The 22013-nt window shown below is 32.8% G+C and overlaps 3 protein-coding genes across 3 annotated transcripts; 2 read left to right on the top strand and 1 right to left on the bottom strand.

Moving 5' to 3' along the window:
* Nucleotides 1–972: 972 nt before the first annotated feature.
* On the bottom strand, nucleotides 973–5476 carry LOC102660534 (LEAF RUST 10 DISEASE-RESISTANCE LOCUS RECEPTOR-LIKE PROTEIN KINASE-like 1.2). The gene is made up of 2 exons (XM_006584127.1): nucleotides 5362–5476; nucleotides 973–1619 (listed from the first exon to the last, which is right to left on the bottom strand). Exons 1-2 carry the CDS (start codon nucleotides 5474–5476, stop codon nucleotides 973–975), a joined length of 762 nt encoding a protein of 253 aa, XP_006584190.1.
* A 2692-nt stretch (nucleotides 5477–8168) lies between these two features.
* Nucleotides 8169–8753, top strand: LOC102660679 (uncharacterized). The gene has a single exon (XM_006584128.1). The coding sequence runs from the start codon at nucleotides 8169–8171 to the stop codon at nucleotides 8751–8753; it is 585 nt and encodes a 194-aa protein (XP_006584191.1).
* A 7522-nt stretch (nucleotides 8754–16275) lies between these two features.
* On the top strand, nucleotides 16276–21625 carry LOC100799800 (LEAF RUST 10 DISEASE-RESISTANCE LOCUS RECEPTOR-LIKE PROTEIN KINASE-like 2.5). Its single transcript, XM_014777548.3, has 7 exons — nucleotides 16276–16310; nucleotides 16414–16530; nucleotides 17101–17145; nucleotides 17597–17671; nucleotides 18869–18987; nucleotides 19414–19449; nucleotides 20113–21625. Exons 1-7 carry the CDS (start codon nucleotides 16276–16278, stop codon nucleotides 21204–21206), a joined length of 1521 nt encoding a protein of 506 aa, XP_014633034.2. The 3' UTR covers nucleotides 21207–21625.
* Nucleotides 21626–22013: the final 388 nt, after the last annotated feature.

A 22013-nucleotide genomic window follows, 5' to 3' on the forward strand; every position in this document is an offset into this window, starting at 1 on the left:
TGCCCCTGATGTCTCACGATGACAAGCCAATTTTACCTATCTATCTCCCAAATGCCTTTGCAAAGACTCAATAGATAAAATGCATGAAGTTCTAATTCTAGATGTTTGCTTTGACGCATGGGCATAATGCAATCACTCTATGCCTAGCAATGATTTTATTATGATATCTTTTCTTCTTCTATTAGAAGTTATCCTCTTCCGAGCGTCTAACCCCTAAAACTGATGCATGCATATTTAGAAGTTATCCTCTCCCGAGCATCTAACCCCTAACAGGATATAAAGATGAATATGCAAGATAAAAACAGAAAAGAAAATAGGAAAGAAAACCTAATATTGCATTGATAAATAGTGAAGAGTACATCATACATCGCGTTGGCTTCTAGGCCTGCCAAACCCTAACTAAGGGTTTAGCCACTCATAGCCATTGAGGGCTTTACAATGAGAAGGGGGTGAAAGAAAAAAAGGGAGTAAATGAAACCCCTAGGAGAGGGAGTTCTGTCGTGGTGTTCTGTTGTATTCTCCCTTGAACTGGCTCTCTATTTATAGTTGGTGAAGTGAGCTTTGGGCCTTCGTAGGCGCACTAAGCGCATGTAGATCGCGTGCTTAGCGCGCATGTTGCAGGCTTAGCGCGTGCTTCTGTTAGATCGCGGGCTTAGCGCGCGTGTTGCAGGCATAACGCGTGCTTCTGTTGGATCGCGGGCTTATGGCGTGTGTTGCAGGCTTAGTGCCTGTGCTTCCTGGCCCGCTTAGCATATGACGCGCGCTCAGCGCGCGTATTGAGCTGGGCTTGCTTCAGATTTTCTTCTTTTCTTCAATTTTTCTGGCCTTTTTGCTTGTTACACCTCCAGTTTTTATATCTGCAGCCAAAATTCAACAAAACATCAATTCTTTAATATTTAAGCGCAAATAACTGCTAAATAATTATTTTTAAAGACAATTTTGTCTTATTTTCTATTATCAAAATACAATTATTTAGCAGTTATCAAGAAGTGAGAAAGAAGGTGCCTCACTATGAATCTTGTTGATGACAATGTCGGACAATTTGATTTCTTGTCTATGCCTTGTAATATCTACAGCAGGCAAGGACGATATCAGCTCAACCAGCACCACTCCAAAGCTATAGACATCGCTTTGTTTGGTAAGCTGATAGCACTGGTGGTACTCGAGATCCACATAACCTGGAGTCCCTTGTGGAGCTGTTGAAACATGAGTGACATGATCTGGGAAAAGAAGTGAGATTCCAAAATCGGCCACTTTTACACAAAAGTTATTGTCAAGAATATTGTTGGTTTTCACATCTCGGTGGATGATGTCTTTTTGATGAAGAAATTTCAATGCACTTGCCGTCTCCACAACAATATTCATTCTAATATGCCAAGGGAGTTTTCCAGGTTTGGATCGTTGACCATGAAGATGATCGGCAATGGTTCCATTAGGAATGTACTCGTATACAAGCAGAAGTTCACGGGTGTGGCCAAAGGTGCATCCAAATAATGTCACAAGATTTGGATGATCTAAATTTGCTAGGATTTTAATTTCATTCATGAACTGTGCAACTCTCTTAAAGTTTTTCTCATACAACCTCTTCACTACAACAGAACCCCCATCTTGCAGTTTGCCTAGATAAGAAAACCCATGTTAACGTATAAGTTAACATCCGTTTTTGACTTAAACTGATATTAACATATAAGTTAACATCGATTTTGTATAAAAATCGATGTGAACGATTAATATTCATATATATATTTTTTTGTAATTCTTATTATATAACATTGATTATTTAAATAATTAAAATTGTCAATTTTATGTTATGTTAATCATTATATTTTTAATATTAGTCATTTCAACATCGATTTTTTCAATTAACAAACCGATGTAGAAAGTGATAAATAACGGATATAAAAATCATATTTTCTAACCCAAATTTACACAACTCTTCGAGGTTTAACTGTTTAAGTGACAATTACATGACTGTTGACCTCAGCTTTGACGAAGGCAAGCTAAAGTACGTTGTTGAATGCGTATTTTTCAAACTTCAAAATATTTGTGAGTATTATTCTACTTGTCCCAGCGAGTAATGAGAGGTTCCTTCTTCATAGCTTCACTTTGAACATCAGTCATTAGTGATTAATAGACGTCTCTGAATTTTCCTGAAATTTCCCTGGCGGCTATATTCATGATCAGTTTTTTTTTTTTTCTAGTCTTTCTCGGTTCTCTCCCCTTTTGCTATTTTTTTTCTAATTTTTTTTAAATGATTTTATGATATGTAAAAATACATATTTACAATTTATTGGTCCAATTAATAGATAATATAAAAAATAATTAATAGATGAAGTTAAATAAATATATAAAAAAATAACTATTTTAAATATGAAAAATAAGAGTTAAATTGACAAATAAATTGAGTAATGGAAAAAAAAAAAGTCAGTGTAGGTAATAGATCTAGTTTAGTAAAAGGGTAGAAAAAGATGGAAAAGGTGGACGTTTGAGTATAATTATTATTATTAATTCACTAGCCCACAAGCCTAATTAACCCAATCCCATAGTAGTTCAATGACAAACCTCCAAACTCAAATTGATTCAGGTCAGCTATCACATTATTAAATTTTGAAACCATCCAGTTTGACTATTAAATTGAATTTTTCATTAATTAAAAATGAATATTAAATAAATATGAAAAATAAGAGTTAAATTGATAAATAAATTGAGTAACGGAAAAAAAGAAAAATCAATGTAGCTAATAGATCTAGTTTAGTAAAAGGGTGGAAAGAGATGGAAAAGGTTGACGTTTGAGTATAATTATTATGATTAATTCACTAACCCACAAGCCTAATTAACCCAATCCCATATTAGTTCAATGACAAACCTCCAAAGTCAAATTGATTCAGGTCAGCTATCACATTATTAAATTTTGAAACCATCCAGTTTGACTATTAAATCGAATTTTTCATTAATTAAAAATGAATATTAAATAAATATGAAAAATAAGAGTTAAATTGATAAATAAATTGAGTAATGGAAAAAAAAAAAGTCAGTGTAGGTAATAGATCTAGTTTAGTAAAAGGGTAGAAAAAGATGGAAAAGGTGGACGTTTGAGTATAATTATTATTATTAATTCACTAGCCCACAAGCCTAATTAACCCAATCCCATAGTAGTTCAATGACAAACCTCCAAACTCAAATTGATTCAGGTCAGCTATCACATTATTAAATTTTGAAACCATCCAGTTTGACTATTAAATTGAATTTTTCATTAATTAAAAATGAATATTAAATAAATATGAAAAATAAGAGTTAAATTGATAAATAAATTGAGTAACGGAAAAAAAAGAAAAATCAATGTAGCTAATAGATCTAGTTTAGTAAAAGGGTGGAAAGAGATGGAAAAGGTTGACGTTTGAGTATAATTATTATGATTAATTCACTAACCCACAAGCCTAATTAACCCAATCCCATATTAGTTCAATGACAAACCTCCAAACTCAAATTGATTCAGGTCAGCTATCACATTATTAAATTTTGAAACCATCCAGTTTGACTATTAAATTGAATTTTTCATTAATTAAAAATGAATATTAAATAAATATGAAAAATAAGAGTTAAATTGATAAATAAATTGAGTAACGAAAAAAAAGAAAAATCAATGTAGCTAATAGATCTAGTTTAGTAAAAGGGTGGAAAGAGATGGAAAAGGTTGACGTTTGAGTATAATTATTATGATTAATTCACTAACCCACAAGCCTAATTAACCCAATCCCATATTAGTTCAATGACAAACCTCCAAACTCAAATTGATTCAGGTCAGCTATCACATTATTAAATTTTGAACCCATCTAATTGGACTATTAAATTGAATTTTTCATTAATTAAAAATGAATATTAAATAAATTTATTACATTAACTTATTAAGTAATTTTATGCATTAAAAGTGTAAAAAATATATTGTAAATAAGAACACAATAATTTCAATAAATTATGTTAATTAATTTAAAAATCTTCTTAAAATTTACTTCATCTTTAATTAAGTTTATATATAGCTTTGAGCCATTGTTGGTTTACCAAAACAAGTTGAAAACCAAAAACCTAGCATTAATATTCAATAAAAGTAATTATTAGAGTAATTGAAAAGTATAAAATGATCGAAAATAATAAATTATAATTTATTTAAAAAGAATAAATAAATAAATATATTAAAAATAAAAAATAAAAAAAACTAGAATCTAATATTTTTAAAAATACTATTTCAAGTAATATTTTAAAAAAATACTAAAACCTAATAAAAATGTTTGTTTAGTAAGTAATCAAACAAGTTTTTTAACTAATAAAATTAATTAAAATATTTTAGCGAGCATAGCATATATGTACATATTTCCCTAAAGACTATCTAAACAATAAAATAAAATTCACTGAACTTTTTTTTATCATACTTTATTAATTATTTGGCAATATGTTAATGTCACTAAACATGAGTTTCGTCTTTTTTATTAAATGATAGAATCATAAAAAAATCACATGAATTTTAAGTAATAAACAATTGCATTTTACAAAAAAAAGAGATAGCAAGGAAAATGACTATAGTGGGGTTATGGTGTGTTCAACCAATTCCGCAAGATAGACCTACAATGAGCAAAGCAATAGATATGCTAGAAGGCAACATGAATTCCCTAGAAATGCCCCCAAAACCTGTTCTTTTTTCTCCAGCTAGATCGGTTCCCGAATTACCACTAGTTCATTGCAATCTGGGTAGATCTCTCAAATTATTTTGTAAAACAGATCACTCAACATGATTATGTTGTACTTTTAATTAATTTTGAAACAAAGTGGATGTCATACATGAGCAAACAAATTGAATTCAAATGCTAGACCAAACTATGTGCTATGCATACTATGACATCTTTTACCCCACACATATATGTACTAATAATAAAAGAACAAGAAATTAAAAATTAATTAAAAGTTTTTAAACACACACTACTAAAAAAACTTATTTTTTATGATGCACATTCTAAGATGGTTATACGGAAATCGTCTTAGAATGTAACATGGTGACATTTCTGTAATTATTGAAAACTTAAACGAAGATGGGTTTCATGAAAGAACCATCTTCATATTTGTTCCCTAATAAAGCCCAATAAAGCAAACAATGTTTACTAAGCTTGGTCATTTGAGTTTAGAGCCAAAATCTATGCCTCCTCCAAAGCGAATGGGGTGGATTGGAAGAGGAAAAGGCCACCATAGATCTAAAATAGATATCATAGGATTAACGCTTTTATTCTCCATTGGACGTTCCCCCGAACACCCGAACCTATAATCTACCACCAATCCAACCCGTTTTCGCTCGGATCTAGGACCTCAAGTAACCCTCCACGAAGTGAATAAGGTTGGGGTTTGTGATGGCTCTGACGATGATTCGGATGGCAATTAGGGTAGTGAAGGACCAGACCAACATAGGAATAGCCAAGGTCGCGAGCAACATGGCGCGAAAGATGGAGGTCACGATTTTGAAGGCGATGAGCCACGACGACAACCCTGCCAGTGACAAGTACATTAGGGAGATCTTGAACCTCATGTCTCACTCGTGTGACTACGTCCATGCGTGTGTCACTGTCGTGTCCAAGCGATTGGGTAAGACACATGATTGGATTGTGACGCTTGTTAGTCGTCATCTATGACTAACTTTTGTATAGAAAATTTTTACAAAATGTATATATTTTTTCCAATTTATGGTTCTTTTTGTAGGATTGTAAATATTTTCTTGTTTAGTTTAATCTTTGCTCAATAGATGCTCTCCACATGGGATTAATGCAAATTTCACTTCATTTTCAGGCAAAAAGGTGTAAATTTGGAAAGTGTTGCAGCTGGTGTCTCGCTAAGCCTAGGACATGCGCTTAGCGAGTATCGTCCGCTAAGCGAGACATTAGCCTGCTTAGCAAGTAAGAGGAATCTTGAAGGGAATTTTCCATGCAAGCATGTGCTCGGCACGTCATCAGCTCGCCCAGTGAGACATCACACGCGTTCGGTACACTTGCCAGTTAGATTTTTCATCCATAATAACAAGTAGTATAGGGGAGTGAACAAGTATTTTGGCGCCATTGCCGGGGAACTTCTTTCCATTTGGGAAGTTTAGTTCAGTTTGTAGGCATTAATTCTTTATTCTTTAATTCATTGTTTTTGTGAATATTTAGTTAGTACATAATTTATTTTTCTCTTGAATTGGTTAACCACTATTCTTGTTAGTGCTTTATATGCGTCGTAGATCTTCTATAGGTGGTTTGGTTGATTTAGATTGGGAGATTGAAGCTGCTTGCAGAAGAAACAATGTAGAAAGGTGAAGAAATTTTTTGCAGAAAAAGGCAGTACCAGTTCTAGAGGAGCCTTGTTCATCAGAGTCATCTTCTACTTTCCCACAAACGAGGGAATCTCATACAGGTGCATCTGAAGCTCACAGGATGGCTGAAGATCAACCTCGCAGAGTCACCCTTGAGGACTATTCTAGTTCTACTATGCCATAATTCTTTACAAGCATTACATGACTAGAAGTTTAGGCACACAACATCACGTACCCTCATTCTTTAATTCAGTTGATACAAGGAAATTTATTTTATGATCTACCCAATGAGGACCCATATGCATATTTGGCAACATATATTGAGATATACAACACTATCAAGATTGTCGGTGTGCCAGAAGATGCAATTAGGTTGAGCTTGTTCTCATTTTCATTATTTGGAAAAGCCAAGAGATGGTTGTAGTCATTCAAGGGCAACAGTTTGAAGACTTGGGATGAGGTTGTTGAGAAATTTCTGAAAAAGTATTTTCCTAAGTCAAAAACTACAGAGGGAAAGGCTGCAATTTCTTCATTTCATCAGTTTCCCGATGAGTCATTGAGTGAAGCATTAGAACGATTCTATAGCTTGCTACGGAAAACTCCCACTCACGGATTCTCCGAGCCTATCCAGCTTAATATCTTCATTGATGGGTTAAGGCCACAGTCAAAGCAGTTACTTGACACTTCTATAGGGGGCAAAATTAAATTGAAGACCCCAAAAGAGGCAATGGAATTAATTGAGAACATGACTACTAGTGATCACGCTATCTTGCGTGACAGGACACATCATCCCACCAAGAGAAGTTTATTAAAGCTTTCCTCACAGGATGCTTTGTTGGCACAGAACAAGTTTCTATCCAAGCAACTTGAGACCTTAATGGAGACATTAAGTAAGTTGCCAACTCAATTAAATGCTAGTCAACTTTCACCCTCTGTTGTTTTGCAAGTTGCAGGTTTCACTATTTGTGGTGGAGCTCACGAGTTTGGTTGTTGTATTCCTACTGATGAGACTGCACATGAAGTAAATTACATGGGGAATCAGCCAAGACCAAATTTTAATGTAGGTAGATACTCAGGATTTCAACATGGTCAAAACTACAACCAGCAGCAAGGACAGTGGAGATCTCATCCTGGTAACCTGTTCAACAATGACCAGGGTGGACCTTCCAATAGGCCACAACAACAATGGCCTAACCTATATGAGAGAACCACAAGGCTGGAAGAGACTCTTGCTCAGTTTTTGTAGGTTTCTATGTCAAATCATAAGAACACAGAGTCGGTCATAAAAAATCCCTAGATCCAGGTGGAATAGTTGGCCAAGAAACTGGCAGACAATCATTCAAGCAGTTTTGGAGCTAATACAGAAAAGAATTTGAAGGAGGAGTGTAAGGCTATCATGACCAGCGATAGGAGAGTCATTCTTGATGAAGATGAGGGGAGATAAGTTGATGAGAACCCAAAATTAGTTGCTAAATAAGAGAAAGAAGAAAAAAAGGAAGAGGAAGATGACCAACTGAAGGAGGGACCAATAATTGATGAAAGGAAAGAAATAAGTGAAGAGAAGAAGAAAGAAAAACAAAAACAAAAACAAAAAGAAGAAAATGAAAAAGAGAAAGAGGATGAAGAGAAGAAGGAGAGTAAGAGTGAGTGTGCCCGTGAGAAGAAAAAGAAGGCAGCTCTAACTGAAGGGAAAGAGGTGTCATACCCATTGGTACCCTCAAAGAAGGACAAGGAACGACATCTAGCTCGGTTCCTTGATATCTTCAAGAAATTGGAGATTACACTGCCCTTCGGAGAGGCCTTGCAACAAATGTCACTCTACTCTAAATTCTTGAAAGACATGCTAGCGCGAAAAAACAAGTATATTCATAGTGACACCATTGTTGTGGAGGGAAATTGTAGTGCAGTGATTCAACGCATCCTTCCACCTAAGCACAAAGATCCAAGAAGTGTCACTATACCATGCTCTATTGGTGTTGTGTCTGTTGGGAAGGCTCTTATTGACTTAGGAGCCAACATTAATTTGATGCCACTCTCCATGTGTCGGAGAATAGGAAAGCTGGAGATAATGCCAACAAGAATGACGCTGCAGTTAGTGGCCCGCTCCATCACCAGGCCTTATGGAGTGATAGAAGATGTATTGGTCCGAGTAAAACATTTCACCTTCCCAGCTAATTTTACTGTTATGGACATCGAAGAGGACTCTGAGATTCCTTTAATCTTGGGACGTCCCTTCATGCTGACCACCAGTTGCATGGTAGACATGAGGAAGAGAAAGCTTGAGATGGGAATTGCTGATCAGAAGATTAGCTTTGATCTATTTGATGAAGAAAAACAATTGCTGGACCAGAATGTTTGTTTGCAGGTGAAGGAGTTTGAGGAAGAGGTTCTGGAGGTTGGAACCAAGTTTGACCCTGACCCATGAAGAACTATGTGTCAAGCCAATGACGTTAAATGAGCACTTACTGGGAGGCAACCCAACCTTTTTTAATTCTCTTTCATTGCATCTAGTCAGAGTTTGCTTGTTTGTGATTGTATGAGCCATTTATCAGCATGTTTTGCATTAACATAAGGGGTTGATTAAGCTTCTATGAAGTTGTGGATGAAAAATAACTTAGAAATTTTTTTTAGTCATCCACTCGCTAAGCGCATCCTACGTGCTAAGTGAATCTTTCTTCATGCGCTAAGCGAGCCATTGCTTATGCTAAGCGCACCAACCCGTGTTCATTGGCTGAAAGGCCCTTGCTAAGCGAGCCATGTGCGCTAAGCCCAAACATTTCTTTGGAATTTCATGTTTTGGACTCGAGTTAAGCGAGTCATCTCGCCAAGCGCACAACTTCATCTTGCTAAGTGCTCACATGCGTTAAGCACAATTCTCTCTTTGTTTGAACATATATGAGAATTTGGCCCAACGGGTCAGCCCGCTAAGCCCAAATATTTCTCTGGTTTGGAATTGCGCTAAGCGAGACACTCTCGCTAAGTGAGCCCATCTACTGCATCTGGAAGCAAGTTAATTCACTAAGCCGGCCCATGGCCCGCTAAGCGTGAGTTGCAGACCAATTAGAGCTGTAGAACTTGCTAAATGCAACTCTTCGCGCTAAGCCCTAATCTTTCTCTAGAAATTTCAATTTTTGCATTGGGCTAAGCGAGTATGCCCAGTAAGCGCATGAATCTGAAAACTCAACCGTCATCGAGTGCTCACTTAGCAAGTCCATGCGCTAAGCGAGGCATTCGAAACTGCCAAAAAAACAAAAGGCTTTACTTCCCTTGGGCAATTACTTTTTCTGCATTCCTTCATATTCCTGCACCTTCTCTCATTTCACTCTACATTGCACTTCCATTTTCTTTGTTTGCATCTCTGCTTCCATTTGCTTTCAACCTCAACAATCCAAGTAATTTTTCTCAACTTTGTTTTTATTTTCTTAGTTTTTGAGCTTTAGAATAGATAACTTAGTTTATTGTTCAAAGTTTTGATTTAGTTTACTGTTCAAAGTTTTTGAGCTTTAAAATAGATAACTTTAGAACAAATAATAAATTTAAAATAAAGATAGAAGATAAGGTAAAGGTTTAAAATAAAAGATAAAAGGTTTAAAGATAAAAATAGAAGATAAAGAAAAAAGATAAGATAAGAAAGATAAAAGATTAAGATAAAGATAAAAAAAGATAAATTCAAGATATGATCATGTTGGGACCTGGCCTGCCTTGTTTGCCTAAGATGTATGAATTTATGATTTTTCTTTATCAATTTAGGTGATTTTATTCTACCCACATATGTTCATTTACTTGTCCCTGATTCCTCACGATGACAAACATATTTTATTTATCTATCTCCCAAATTCCTTTGCAAAGACTCAACAAATAAAATGCATGAAGTACAAATTCTAGATGTTTGCAAGAATGCATGAGCATAAAATAATCATTTTATGTCTAGTAATGACTTTCTTATGAAATCATTTCTTTTTGTTTTATTAGAAGTTATCATCTTCCGAGTGTCTAATCCATAAAACTAATGCATACATATTTTTAAATCTTATTTAGAAGTTACCATCTCCCGAGCGTCTAACCCCTAAAAGAATATAAAGATGAATAATGCAAGATAAGAGCAAAAAATATAATAGAATAGAAAACACCTGGTATTGCATTGATAAATAGTGAAGAGTACATCATACATCGTTTTGGCTTTTAGGCCTGCTAGTCCCTAACTAGGGGTTTAGCCACTCATGGCGGGGTGAAAAAAAGAAAGGAAGTAAATGAAATCCCTACCAGAGGGGGTTCTGTGTTGTGGTTGTTGTGTTTCTGCTTGGCTTGACTCCCTTTTTATATTTGTTGTAATGGACTTGGGCTTGATGCTAAAAATCTTACTTTTTGATATTTTCTCGATTTTTTTCTGTTTTAATCTATCCTTTTCATATTTGCAAGCCATAAATAATAAAAATATCAATTCCTATCATTTAAGCCAAAAATAATTGTTAAATAAATATTTTTAAAGATATTTCAATATATTTTTATAATAAAAAATAGCTCATATTTAGCCGTTATCAGACACCTAGGAGTACATGATAAGACAAAACACACACTAGTAAGTCAGGTCACTTTTACTAGGTAAAATCATAGGGAGACCAATCAGGTTCATGCTGGTTTGCGAGAATGTTCCAACCATGTGAGATCGGCACATACTTAAAGGAGCACTCAAACCGGGTGTATTTACCCCGAAGACCTAAACTCCGAAGAGTCCGTCAGGGCCTCTCCCTCTTAATTCAAGTCCAACCCAGAAAATATTTTAGCACATAAACTCTATCTATGAATTGTACAAAACACGCGACTCTTCAATTGTTTTCAAAATAATTTTATCTTACCGCGCTTGTGATTAAACTCGTCCGGTCCCCACAATGATTCCTATTACAATACTCATTGCATATTAACTTGTCGCCCTTAAAGGGTCTTATACTCGTGTGATTATATGATTTGTAGCTCACAACTCAATGCATACATATATTACAAGTTAATACATACTCAATTTACCTCAGCCTCAATCACAATGTTATAATCCCAAAGTAGCATGTTATCACACCTCATGAATCATATACACTTCACTTATGAACTATGTAATACACACAACTACTCAATTATTTTTAAAATCATTTTACCTCGTCAAGCCTCAAAGTAATTCAACTCGTCGGGTTTCTATAGTGGATTCCATCACAATACTCATCGCGCAAAAACTCATTGCCCTTAAAGGGTCTTACAATTGTGTTATAGAGTTCATAACTCATAACTCAATACATATAACATCTCAATACACATGTATATCACCATTCATCACAAGTTCAATTTGTCACTTACTCACAATTTGAATCATCATTCCATAATCTTAATATAAAAAGTTATACAAAAACGTTTTTCACAACATGGAGAGTAAAACCCCTCAAATAATTTCTCACTATCATATTAAAATAAATGAATCAAAATCATAGGTCAAAAATATGAAACAACAAGAACATTCAATTTTATGAACCGATTCGCATCAGGACATCAATTGGTCCGTCAAACAAAAAAATATTGTATTTATAATTGTAAAAGAAAATTATAATTCAATAAACATCCTAAAATAAACCTCAATTTAATCCTCTAAGGATCCCTATTCATGTTCATCCTAACCCCAATTGCAATGAATTCATCCCTTACCTGTAAAACAACTCATGTGTGCAATTCGACAGTGATAGTAGTGTCTCTAATAGTTCCCTAAGATTCCTCAAGCTTTTTCCTAGCCTCCATTTCGCTGTCAACGTGCGAAACTAATTTATCTCTGCAGAAACATTATTTCACAAATCTCAACGGTGAAACTGTGCGAAAATGAGTTGCAAATGTGATGTTCAAAATTCACAATGATCCAACAATTAAGGAGTTTGGGATCATAGTTTTATTAGTACAAATTTGAGTGTATGCGGGAAAAGAGAAAACTCAGTGTGAGGGAAATTTCTTCCACCATAAACATTATCTTGAAAATTCCAACAATGGATGTGTGCGAAAATAAGTTTTGAACCTCGTGTTCAAATTTCACGACAGTCTAACAGTTAACGAGTCTTAGATCGTCATTTTACTTAGACATATTTAAGTGTATGCGGGAAAAAGAGAGGATTTTGAGAGAGAAAGAAAGAAAAACGAAATTTGTGAGGAAGAGAAAGCATATAAATGTATCGTCAATCTGAAACATGACCTCTTTATTTATAGCTAGAGTACTCTCAGCTTATTTTATATTTACTCTATTTATTTTATAAAAAAGAATTATATTTTATTTTCTATCAAATGAATAAATAATTTTTTTTTATATTTTCTTTTAAACTATTATTTTAATTAATAAATTTAATTCTTCCTATTTATTTAATTAGAACAACATAATCATTTTTCTAAAATTCTATTTATTTTAAAATAAAAATTATTTTTAATTTATTTTACGAAAAATAAAATGTTATAAAGAACCTATTAATTAATTTGCTTATTGACACCACCAAAGATAGACCTTGGATATGAGCTATCAAGAAGAAACCACCTGATTAAGAGTTGAAAAAATGTGTAGTCAATGACTAATAACTCAAGTTTTTCTCTTAGAGCATCTTCAATAGATGTAATTTAAGTAATTTTTTTTAATACTTTTATCTTATTTAATTGATCCCTTTAATGTCACATCATAGTTAAAACGTTCATATATATTTTGTTTTAATGATATAGTTTTAAGTAAAACGTACTCTTAAATTATTTTCTTAAATAATAAGAAAATATTTTTTATTCATAAGCAATTGTTGCTTATATAAGCAAACAGTGCTTAATTTTAAGGAATTCAATATAACACATAGATTACCTCTGATGGTAAAAAAAAAAAAATGGATGTCTAAAAATAAACAACTTGATAAAGAATGTTGAAGATGTTCCAAGTCAGGTCAACAAACGTAACTATGACTCAATTTTTTATTAATTCATATTTATCAAGCAACAGGTTTGATAAATTTTAAGTAGGAAAAACTTGGGAGATTCAGATAAATTTAGTCCACAACATTTTGAGAGGGAGGAGGATGATGGCATCCGCAAATGGTGGAATTGAGCTTTAGAGCAGACAACTGAGGATGATGAGGCCGAAATTCAAGGAGGCAACAATGCATGGCACCAATCAATACTCTAATGTAGTAGAGATGAAGCTAATTACCATAAAGACACGATTATGTGGAATTTGCTCAATCAGATAAAAGAGGGGAGGAAGCAATTAATGGATCGGTTATTGTGCCATTAATTACTCTGCAAGCAATAAACCAATGTGAATGAGTAGTAACAATGAATTGACTGCAACAAAAAAGAAAGAAAAAACTGATGATACAGTCTGTACGCAAGTCAACACCCGAGACTTATACGGACCATCAGAGGACGACAAAGTTTAAGTTAGACTTATCATTATAACCTAAAATAAAAACAAAATAAGTAAGCACTATAATGAAAAAATAATTATAATTTTTATATGATTTTTTTATTTATTTCTTTTTACAATTTATATATATATATATATATGATTTCCTGCGACACTTAGCTCAACTTTATCATTTTGTATGCGTTGAAACTCGTCGTCTTTCCACATGTTCCGCACTCTCCTTCTCTTCCTCTTCTGCCCAACGGCCACACTTCTTCTTGCAAGTAGCAGTGATGTCAATTTAAACATTTCATCTGTGTTTAAGGGTATGTATTCCTTTGTAATAACATATAATTTAACTTCTTTAAATAAACTTCTCGAGAAGAAAATAAGAAATAAACAAATGAAATGAAATTCTTGCATATAAATCATAGTTAATATGAGAGCAAGCTTCTGCATATTAACTTATACATAAGTTAATGCTAATTTATGAGAAAAATATATTTTTTCTCTTCTCTCAGTGTTTATAGAAAAGTTTATCTAACTTAACATATACATGCATGCAACCACATATCAGCAGGAATTGTACATTCGCTGAGTTGAGTTTTTCTTTTTTAACATTTGGTTTTCTCATAGTTAAGCTTTATATATATATGGGCCCTAAGGCCCTCGTAACACTCAAACTGGAGCAAGACAAGAGAAAAAATTGTCGACAAAGAGAGTAAGGGGCGCCCCACTAAACTCGATTATGTCTTCATGGCGAACAATGATAGGAAAAGTACGTTATTTTGTAGGATTTTAATTTGCTTGATTCTAAATACCCACATTTAATGTTTATTGTTTGAGAAAATATTATATGAATTTGTTATTTAATCTGTGTTTGTAATAAGTTGTTAATTTTTTTTAATAAATATCTTATTATATCAATCATAATTTTTTATTAGATATCCATATAATTTATTTTTATTACAATGATAATAAATAAAAATTAAGCATGTTTAAGTGTAATATACTTTAGGAGAAGAAATATACTTTACTATTTAAATAATAATGTTGAAAGAAATAAAAAAATGAGATGTTTAATATAAAACAAGAATAAATCTTAAAATTTTCACTCTCATAAAAATATTTAGAATTAAAGTTTAAAAAAGCATGTAGTGTCCATGTAACATATTTTACACTATTAAATAATTATACATTATTTTTTAAATACTTTTAATGTAATTATTTTAAAATTCAACAAATTATCATACAAAACAATTAGTAATTAGATAATAATATAAATATATTTACACTACTATCATCATATATTATTTATTCTTAAATTCAATATATATAAAAATTGATTGTTAACCCAAAAAAATTGTAAACAGATTGCAATAGTAGCTATGACACACGCTTAACGGCAAGTAATAGCGGTGATTCTCCTAACGTGCTACGATCACTGGAGGAAACTAATGCAACAGGTGTGGATTTTTCTTTCTTCTAAGAATAAATGGTCAATTTGGTTCATGTAGTTTACATTTATTGACAATTTTATCTCTGTATTATAAAAATTATTTATTTAACCTACAAATATCAAATCAAATATCATGACAATTTAATACAGCTGTTAAGATCTTTCCATCTCCCTTAACACACATAGCCTACACGACTCACACTCATCCACATGACAAAGCAAGTGTACAGAATAGCTTTTCTCGTCATTGTAGACTAAATTGTTACTTTTTTTTAATGTATTGATTTTTAAAGCAATAAATATAATGGCTATACACAAATGAACTTTTCTTCTAAACAATTTTCACCAAAACATATATATTTATGGACAAATCAATCTCTAACAAATATTACTAACTGCAAACTAGTCCTAAAATAAGTGATAACATGCACTCACTAGCATAATCATCTATAAAATAAGATAAAATGCACGTACTCCACAAAGTTAAAACAAGCATTCATAGAACATAAAATTGTTCTTCATTACACATAACATACCCAAGTTCCCAATGTCACATAACATAAACTATTGTTCTTGCCACGTTGCTTTAGTTGTGTTGCTTCTGGCCGCATTCTCGCAAGTGACCACTAGACAAAAGCTCAATCAACTGAGAAGGATGTGCGTCACATTCGTGTTCTGGGTCTTGGGTAGTGGGGATGACATCACCTTTTGATCACATGACATACCTCCACGTTCTCACAAGTGGCTACCGGAGGAAGAGCAACCGATGCTGGGAATTAATGGTATGCGTCACGACAACAAGGAGAAAGGAGTGGAGTATGGTTTGGTGGATGTGGTTGGCTTTTAGAAAAGAAAACTTCCAAGAAAGGACTTTTGTAGTGTTTTAAACTTTTTAATTTTAATGACAATTTAGTCTATGCGTATTATACACTTACTTCTACATAGACCAATTTGAATCACGTAGGCTATGACCATTAATGGAGACAGAAAGATTTTAATGGTTGGAAAAAATTATCGTGGCATTTGACATTTGTAGATTAACTAGGTAATTCTTATAGTACTAGGATGAAATTGTCAACAAGTATAAACTATATGACTAAATTGGCCATGTATCCTTCTAAATTTGGGTAAGTTTTCTTGAATCATGAATCCTTGTGAATGAAAAAAAATAATTAAAAAAGTAAACATGACTTAAAAATTATAATTTACATCAATGTAATTCATTGTTAGAATTATCAATACTACCACCACCAACCAATGGACCACAACCACTAGCACAAGTACCGACAACTTCATCGCCTGGTCCTTTTTTGTCATCATCAATACCAACACCAGAACCAGTATCAGGTGAGTTTTATCATGCTTCAAGTATCTATTATTCTTTCTTCTAATTTAGATTAAGTTCTAATTTTGATGGCATTAGATATACTTTCAGAAGCCAAATATAGCATTCAATGTGGTAGCTAGATAAAAGAGCAACTACATTTCCCAGACGGTGTTTGATTTGTCTGTACTTAATTAATAAGATATATATATATATATATATATATCTTGGTAGAAGAAATTTTAAACTTGAAAATGACATTTGAAGTTTTAGGGGTTCAAGTCTACTCATGATTCAATCTTTGACTCAATTATATTGGGTTGACTTCCTAAAGTATAAAATATTTGAGTTGAATTTAATTTAATCCAAGTTATGTTTTTTTAACCTAATCTAATCTATACCATATAATTAAATATATATATATATATATATATATATATATATATATTTCTATATCTTGGAAGAAGAAATATTCATACATATATATTTTTACTTATAATTTTTTAATTAATGTACTTAAAATACTGAATTAGCATTTATCATAATTTTAAATGTAAAACTATATTATTTAAATCATTGTAATCCATTGTCAGAACCGCCACCATCACCATCAGTAGAAGTACCATCATCAATACCAGGTCAGTTTTATCATGCTTCGACTGCATATTATTCTTTCTTCAAATCTAGATTAAGTTTTAGTAGTGATAACATTTGATATACTTTGGTTGGAAAGTTATCTTGTAGTCACTCCTTGCCTACTTTAAGTTGCAGAAGGAGGGTTTACAGGTCCAAGTCTACTTATGATTCAATCTCTGACTCAATTATATTGGGTTGACTTCCAAAAGTATTTGAGTTGAATCCGATCTAATCAAATTAAGATTTGATCATAAATGACTTGAGTAATTAGTTATGTTTTTGGAACCCAATTCAATCTATACCATATAATTAAATTTATTATATATATATATATATATATATATATATATATATATATATATATATATTTGTATATCTTGGTAGAAGAAATATTTGTACATATATATTTTTACTTAAAACTATACAATTTAAATCATCATAATCTATTGTTAGAATCGGCACCAACACCAGTAGAAGTACCATCATCATTACCACCATCATCAATACCACCAAAACCAGTACCACCAGGTGAGTTTTATCATGCTTCAACTACCTATTTTTCTTTCTTCAAATCTAGGTTAAGTTCTAATAGTGATAACATTTGATATACTTTGGTTGGAAAGCTATCTTGCGGTCACTCCTTGCCCACTTTAAACCGTGGAAGGAGTGTTCACGGGTCCAAGTCTACTCATGAGTCAATCTCTTACTTAATTATATTGGATTGAGTTCCTGAAGTATTTGAATTGAATCTGATATAATCCAATTAAGATTCAATCATAAATTACTTGGGTAACGGGTTATGTTTTTTGAACCCGATCCAATCTATACCATATAGTTAAATTTATTATTACATAAATTAATTATTAAATACAAAATACATTATTAATTTTTAGCTCACACGGACTATTAAATTAAATCACCTATGATTTTTCTTTTTCAAGTTGTTTTTATCTTTGTCTTGATTTTGTTTATGTTTTCGCATGCTAATATTATACTTTATTTCTATCTAAAATAAAAATATCATATTAACATTGAAATCATTAATTATATTAGTCAAATATTACGACAATTTGTTTTTTTTAGTGAATTTAATCATATTAACAAAACCAAATTCTAAAAAACATTTTTTAAATATTCCAACATGATGAGGTTGGTTTGAGTTGCGTATGTAAAAAAGATTGCAAAAATCCAATCCAACTCAATCTATACAAATTTTGATCGGGTTGAATAATGGATTTAGTCAAACTCTACTCAATCCGACTCATGAACACTCTTAAGTTGTGGCGGTAGCCATGGGTGAAAGGAAGGGCCAGCCCTAGCCAACCTTAAGTTGTGGCAAGTAGCCATGGGTAGGTGTGATTGAGATTCTATATTTATTAGTAATATGACTAAATTGGATATAGAGGGATAATCCTTCTTTTATAAGTTGATTTTGTAAGATTGAATTAGGTTTATAAACTTATTTTCTGATATGATTAGAGCTTATATTTTAAATCTATTTGGTGAACCGTATGCATTTGCCACACTCCTGGAAGGAATGAGCATTGGCGGGCCATTGGTAAGGCCATAAACCAACTTTCTAAAATACTTTCAAAAGCCAAATAACTTACATTCAATATGGTAGGTAAAAGAGCAACTACATTTCCTAGACGTGTTTGATTTGCCGGTACAAAAATGATATTTTGTAAATATATTTATCTGTATATCTTCAAAAATTGTTAGTAGGAAAAAAAATACATCAGCAGTGATATCGATTCTTTGTAATCCAGTTTCATTACAACCACCAGGACAATCGCCAAGTCATTCTTTGCCACCATCAATACCATCAACGATACCTGTATCAGGTCAGTTTTATCATGCTTTAAGTATTTATTATTTTTTTCTAAAATTGATAACATACATTGGATATTCTTTCAGAAGCCAAATAACTTGCATTCACTTTGATAGGTAAAAGAGCAACTACGTTTGATTAACCGGTACATGCATAATGCTATTTGGTTAAAATTAACTTAAATGACTCCCTTTGATCTAGTTCTTTAGCTATTTTCAAATAAAGTTTTATGATATGGAAGACCAAAATGTGGAATAAGCTATGACAATCGAAATGCGATCATGTATGCATTATTTCCCATATTCCCCTCTAAATGTCAAATGATTTATATATATCAAATAGGATATTTTCCTCTAACTTAAATGACGTTCCTAGAAGACTTTAGTCATGATAGTTTAATGATCGACTCCCTCTTTGCACTTGCTACTTCTTTATGCAGGTAACCACAAATTTCGAAAAAGGAATGTCATTATAGGTAATCAATTATTCTCTTATATTTCCTATTTCACTATTTTTTGAATTACATTTATGAACCTAGGTCATACTTCTCGAAGACGAATCAATTATATGCTAATCTTATTTAAAAGGAATGAAAAAAAAAATGGGTTTGTATTGAGAGCAAAATAGAAACAGACTTTAAAAGACTTTAAACATGTCTCATTTTGACAATCCATATATGATAATTTTTCCTAGAAAATTGTGGAACAACATAGACAACATTACTCCCTGAACACTGTACTGATATCACTGTTAAAAGAAGAAATCCTATACTATAAACCATAACACAGAACCATAGATAAGAAAAACATGAAAAGGAAGAATGGAGAATAGAAACAAAGTAATTTTTTTTGTTGCATAACCATACAGTTCTAAATAATTTCCATTCATATTATGTGAAATACATGCCAAATGAATATCAATCATCATATCCATACATTTTCAGTAAAAGGACATGTACCCACTTTCATTAGCCATACAAATTTTCCCAAAATCAAACCAAACCCATACCTACTTAACATAACATCACCACCGAATAAGCAAACCTATTACAACAGCAAAGAAGCATTTTAGAAAGTTTTACAGGTCATTTATTTAACAGTTTCTTAACTCTTAAGCATCGTAATATATTTGTTAACAGGTGTTGCAAGTGCAGTAGTGGGAGGATTCATGATATGCATCATAGTATATTGTTTTAGATATAGGTCATTAACCGGACTATTCAAATTTTGTTTGACCACAAAGAGCAAACTAGATATTGAAGCATTCTTAAAAATTCATGTTGTATCATTGCAAAGATACAAATTTTCAGAAGTCAAGAAGATGACCAATTCCTTCAAAGTTAAACTTGGTCAAGGTGGTTTTGGTGCAGTATACCAAGGAAAGCTACACACTGGTTGCCCTGTGGCTGTAAAATTATTGAATGCATCCAAAGGAAATGGTGAAGATTTTATCAATGAGGTTTCTAGCATTAGTAAAACGTCTCACATTAATATTGTCACACTTCTGGGATTTTGTTTGAAAGGCCGCAAGAAAGCTCTCATCTATGAGTTTATGGCCAATGGTTCGTTGGACAAGTTTATCTACAACAGAGGGCCAGAAACCATTGCATCTTTGAGATGGCAGAATTTGTATCAAATCTCAATAGGGATAGCGCGAGGATTGGAGTACTTGCATAGGGGATGCAACACTCGAATTCTACATTTTGACATAAAACCACATAATATTCTTTTGGATGAGAATTTTTGCCCCAAGATATCAGATTTTGGGCTAGCAAAGCTCTGTCCCAGAAAAGACAGCATTATATCTATGTCAGATACTAGAGGGACACTGGGGTATGTAGCTCCAGAAATGTGCAATAGACATTTTGGTGGTGTTTCGCACAAATCTGATGTTTATAGCTATGGGATGCTGCTGCTAGAAATGGTAGGAGGGAGGAAGAATATTAATGCTGAAGCTAGTCATACAAGTGAGATATACTTCCCGCATTTGGTATACGGGAGACTTGAGTTGGACAATGATGTAAGGCCAGATGAGCTAATGACCGCAGAAGAAAATGAGATTGCAAAGAGAATGACCATAGTGGGTTTATGGTGCATTCAAACATTTCCAAATGATAGACCAACTATGAGTAGAGTGGTAGATATGTTGGAAGGCAACATGGATTCCTTGGAAATGCCACCAAAACCTTTGCTTTCTTCTCCTACTAGATCAGAAACAGAATCTTCCTCTTGAAATTATTTTCATTGCATTTTGGTAATATCTTTCAACTTATATTGTGAAACGGATCTCTCAACATATTTCTTCAGTACTTCTCAATCGTTCTGAAAAGCAAATGGACCTCATATGTGTGTTAAATTGTCAATTAATACATTGCTTTCAAAAGCTTTTGACCAATTTTGTATGATAACTTTCTTGTAACAAGCTAAATTTTAGTGGATGACTCTGATAAAATAGTTTAACTCAAGACAAATGGCAGACATAGCTGAAAAGTGATACCGATCATGTAGATTGAGAATGATGGCTCTGAACCGAATAGTAGGATCTATGGTGCGAGAAGGAGGAAAAGACTAGGGAAATGCTGAGAACTATTTCCCTCTGGAAGATCTCCTTCCTGAATTTCTTCTCTTTTCCCCTCTTATGAATGTTGATTTTCCCCTATGCATTTGTTCTTTCCTTTCATAATAGCTTTCTCCTGTGTGTATTTTATAATATACATGAATGAGAATGAAGTTTTTGCATTGATCTATTAAAATCTTACTGTCATTTTCAGTGACCACCATTATGCTTTGATTTATTAAGTCGTATGAAGTATAATTTTGGATGAGAATAATTTATGTCTCTAGCAAGTACTACATTGGCAATAAAATAAAATAAAAAGAGTATATACTACTATATACGAATAAATAACGGATTGATGGATCAAATTGGGCTTATTACTGAAGATGCTAGGCTTATCTGCTAAGTGGGAAAGAGGGACAAGGTTTATCCCATGTGGAAACAACAATCTGCCTTTACTTATGCAGTGTTGCTTTGCTTTAT

Source organism: Glycine max, chromosome 7, assembly GCF_000004515.6.
Source record: "Glycine max cultivar Williams 82 chromosome 7, Glycine_max_v4.0, whole genome shotgun sequence".
Taxonomy (NCBI): Eukaryota; Viridiplantae; Streptophyta; class Magnoliopsida; order Fabales; family Fabaceae; genus Glycine; species Glycine max.

Coding starts and splice junctions, on each gene's coding strand:
- LOC100799800 (XM_014777548.3), top strand. CDS start 16,276: ATGACTAAATTGGCCATGTATCCTTCTAAATTTGG. Junction 17,672..18,868: donor ACCAAAACCAGTACCACCAG/GTGAGTTTTATC, acceptor AATTGTTAGTAG/GAAAAAAAATACATCAGCAG. Junction 18,988..19,413: donor ATCAACGATACCTGTATCAG/GTCAGTTTTATC, acceptor TTCTTTATGCAG/GTAACCACAAATTTCGAAAA.
- LOC102660679 (XM_006584128.1), top strand. CDS start 8,169: ATGCTAGCGCGAAAAAACAAGTATATTCATAGTGACACCATTGTTGTG.
- LOC102660534 (XM_006584127.1), bottom strand. CDS start 5,476: ATGTTGCTCGCGACCTTGGCTATTCCTATGTTGGTCTGGTCCTTCACT. Junction 1,620..5,361: donor CCTTATTCACTTCGTGGAGG/GTTACTTGAGGT, acceptor TTTCTTATCTAG/GCAAACTGCAAGATGGGGGT.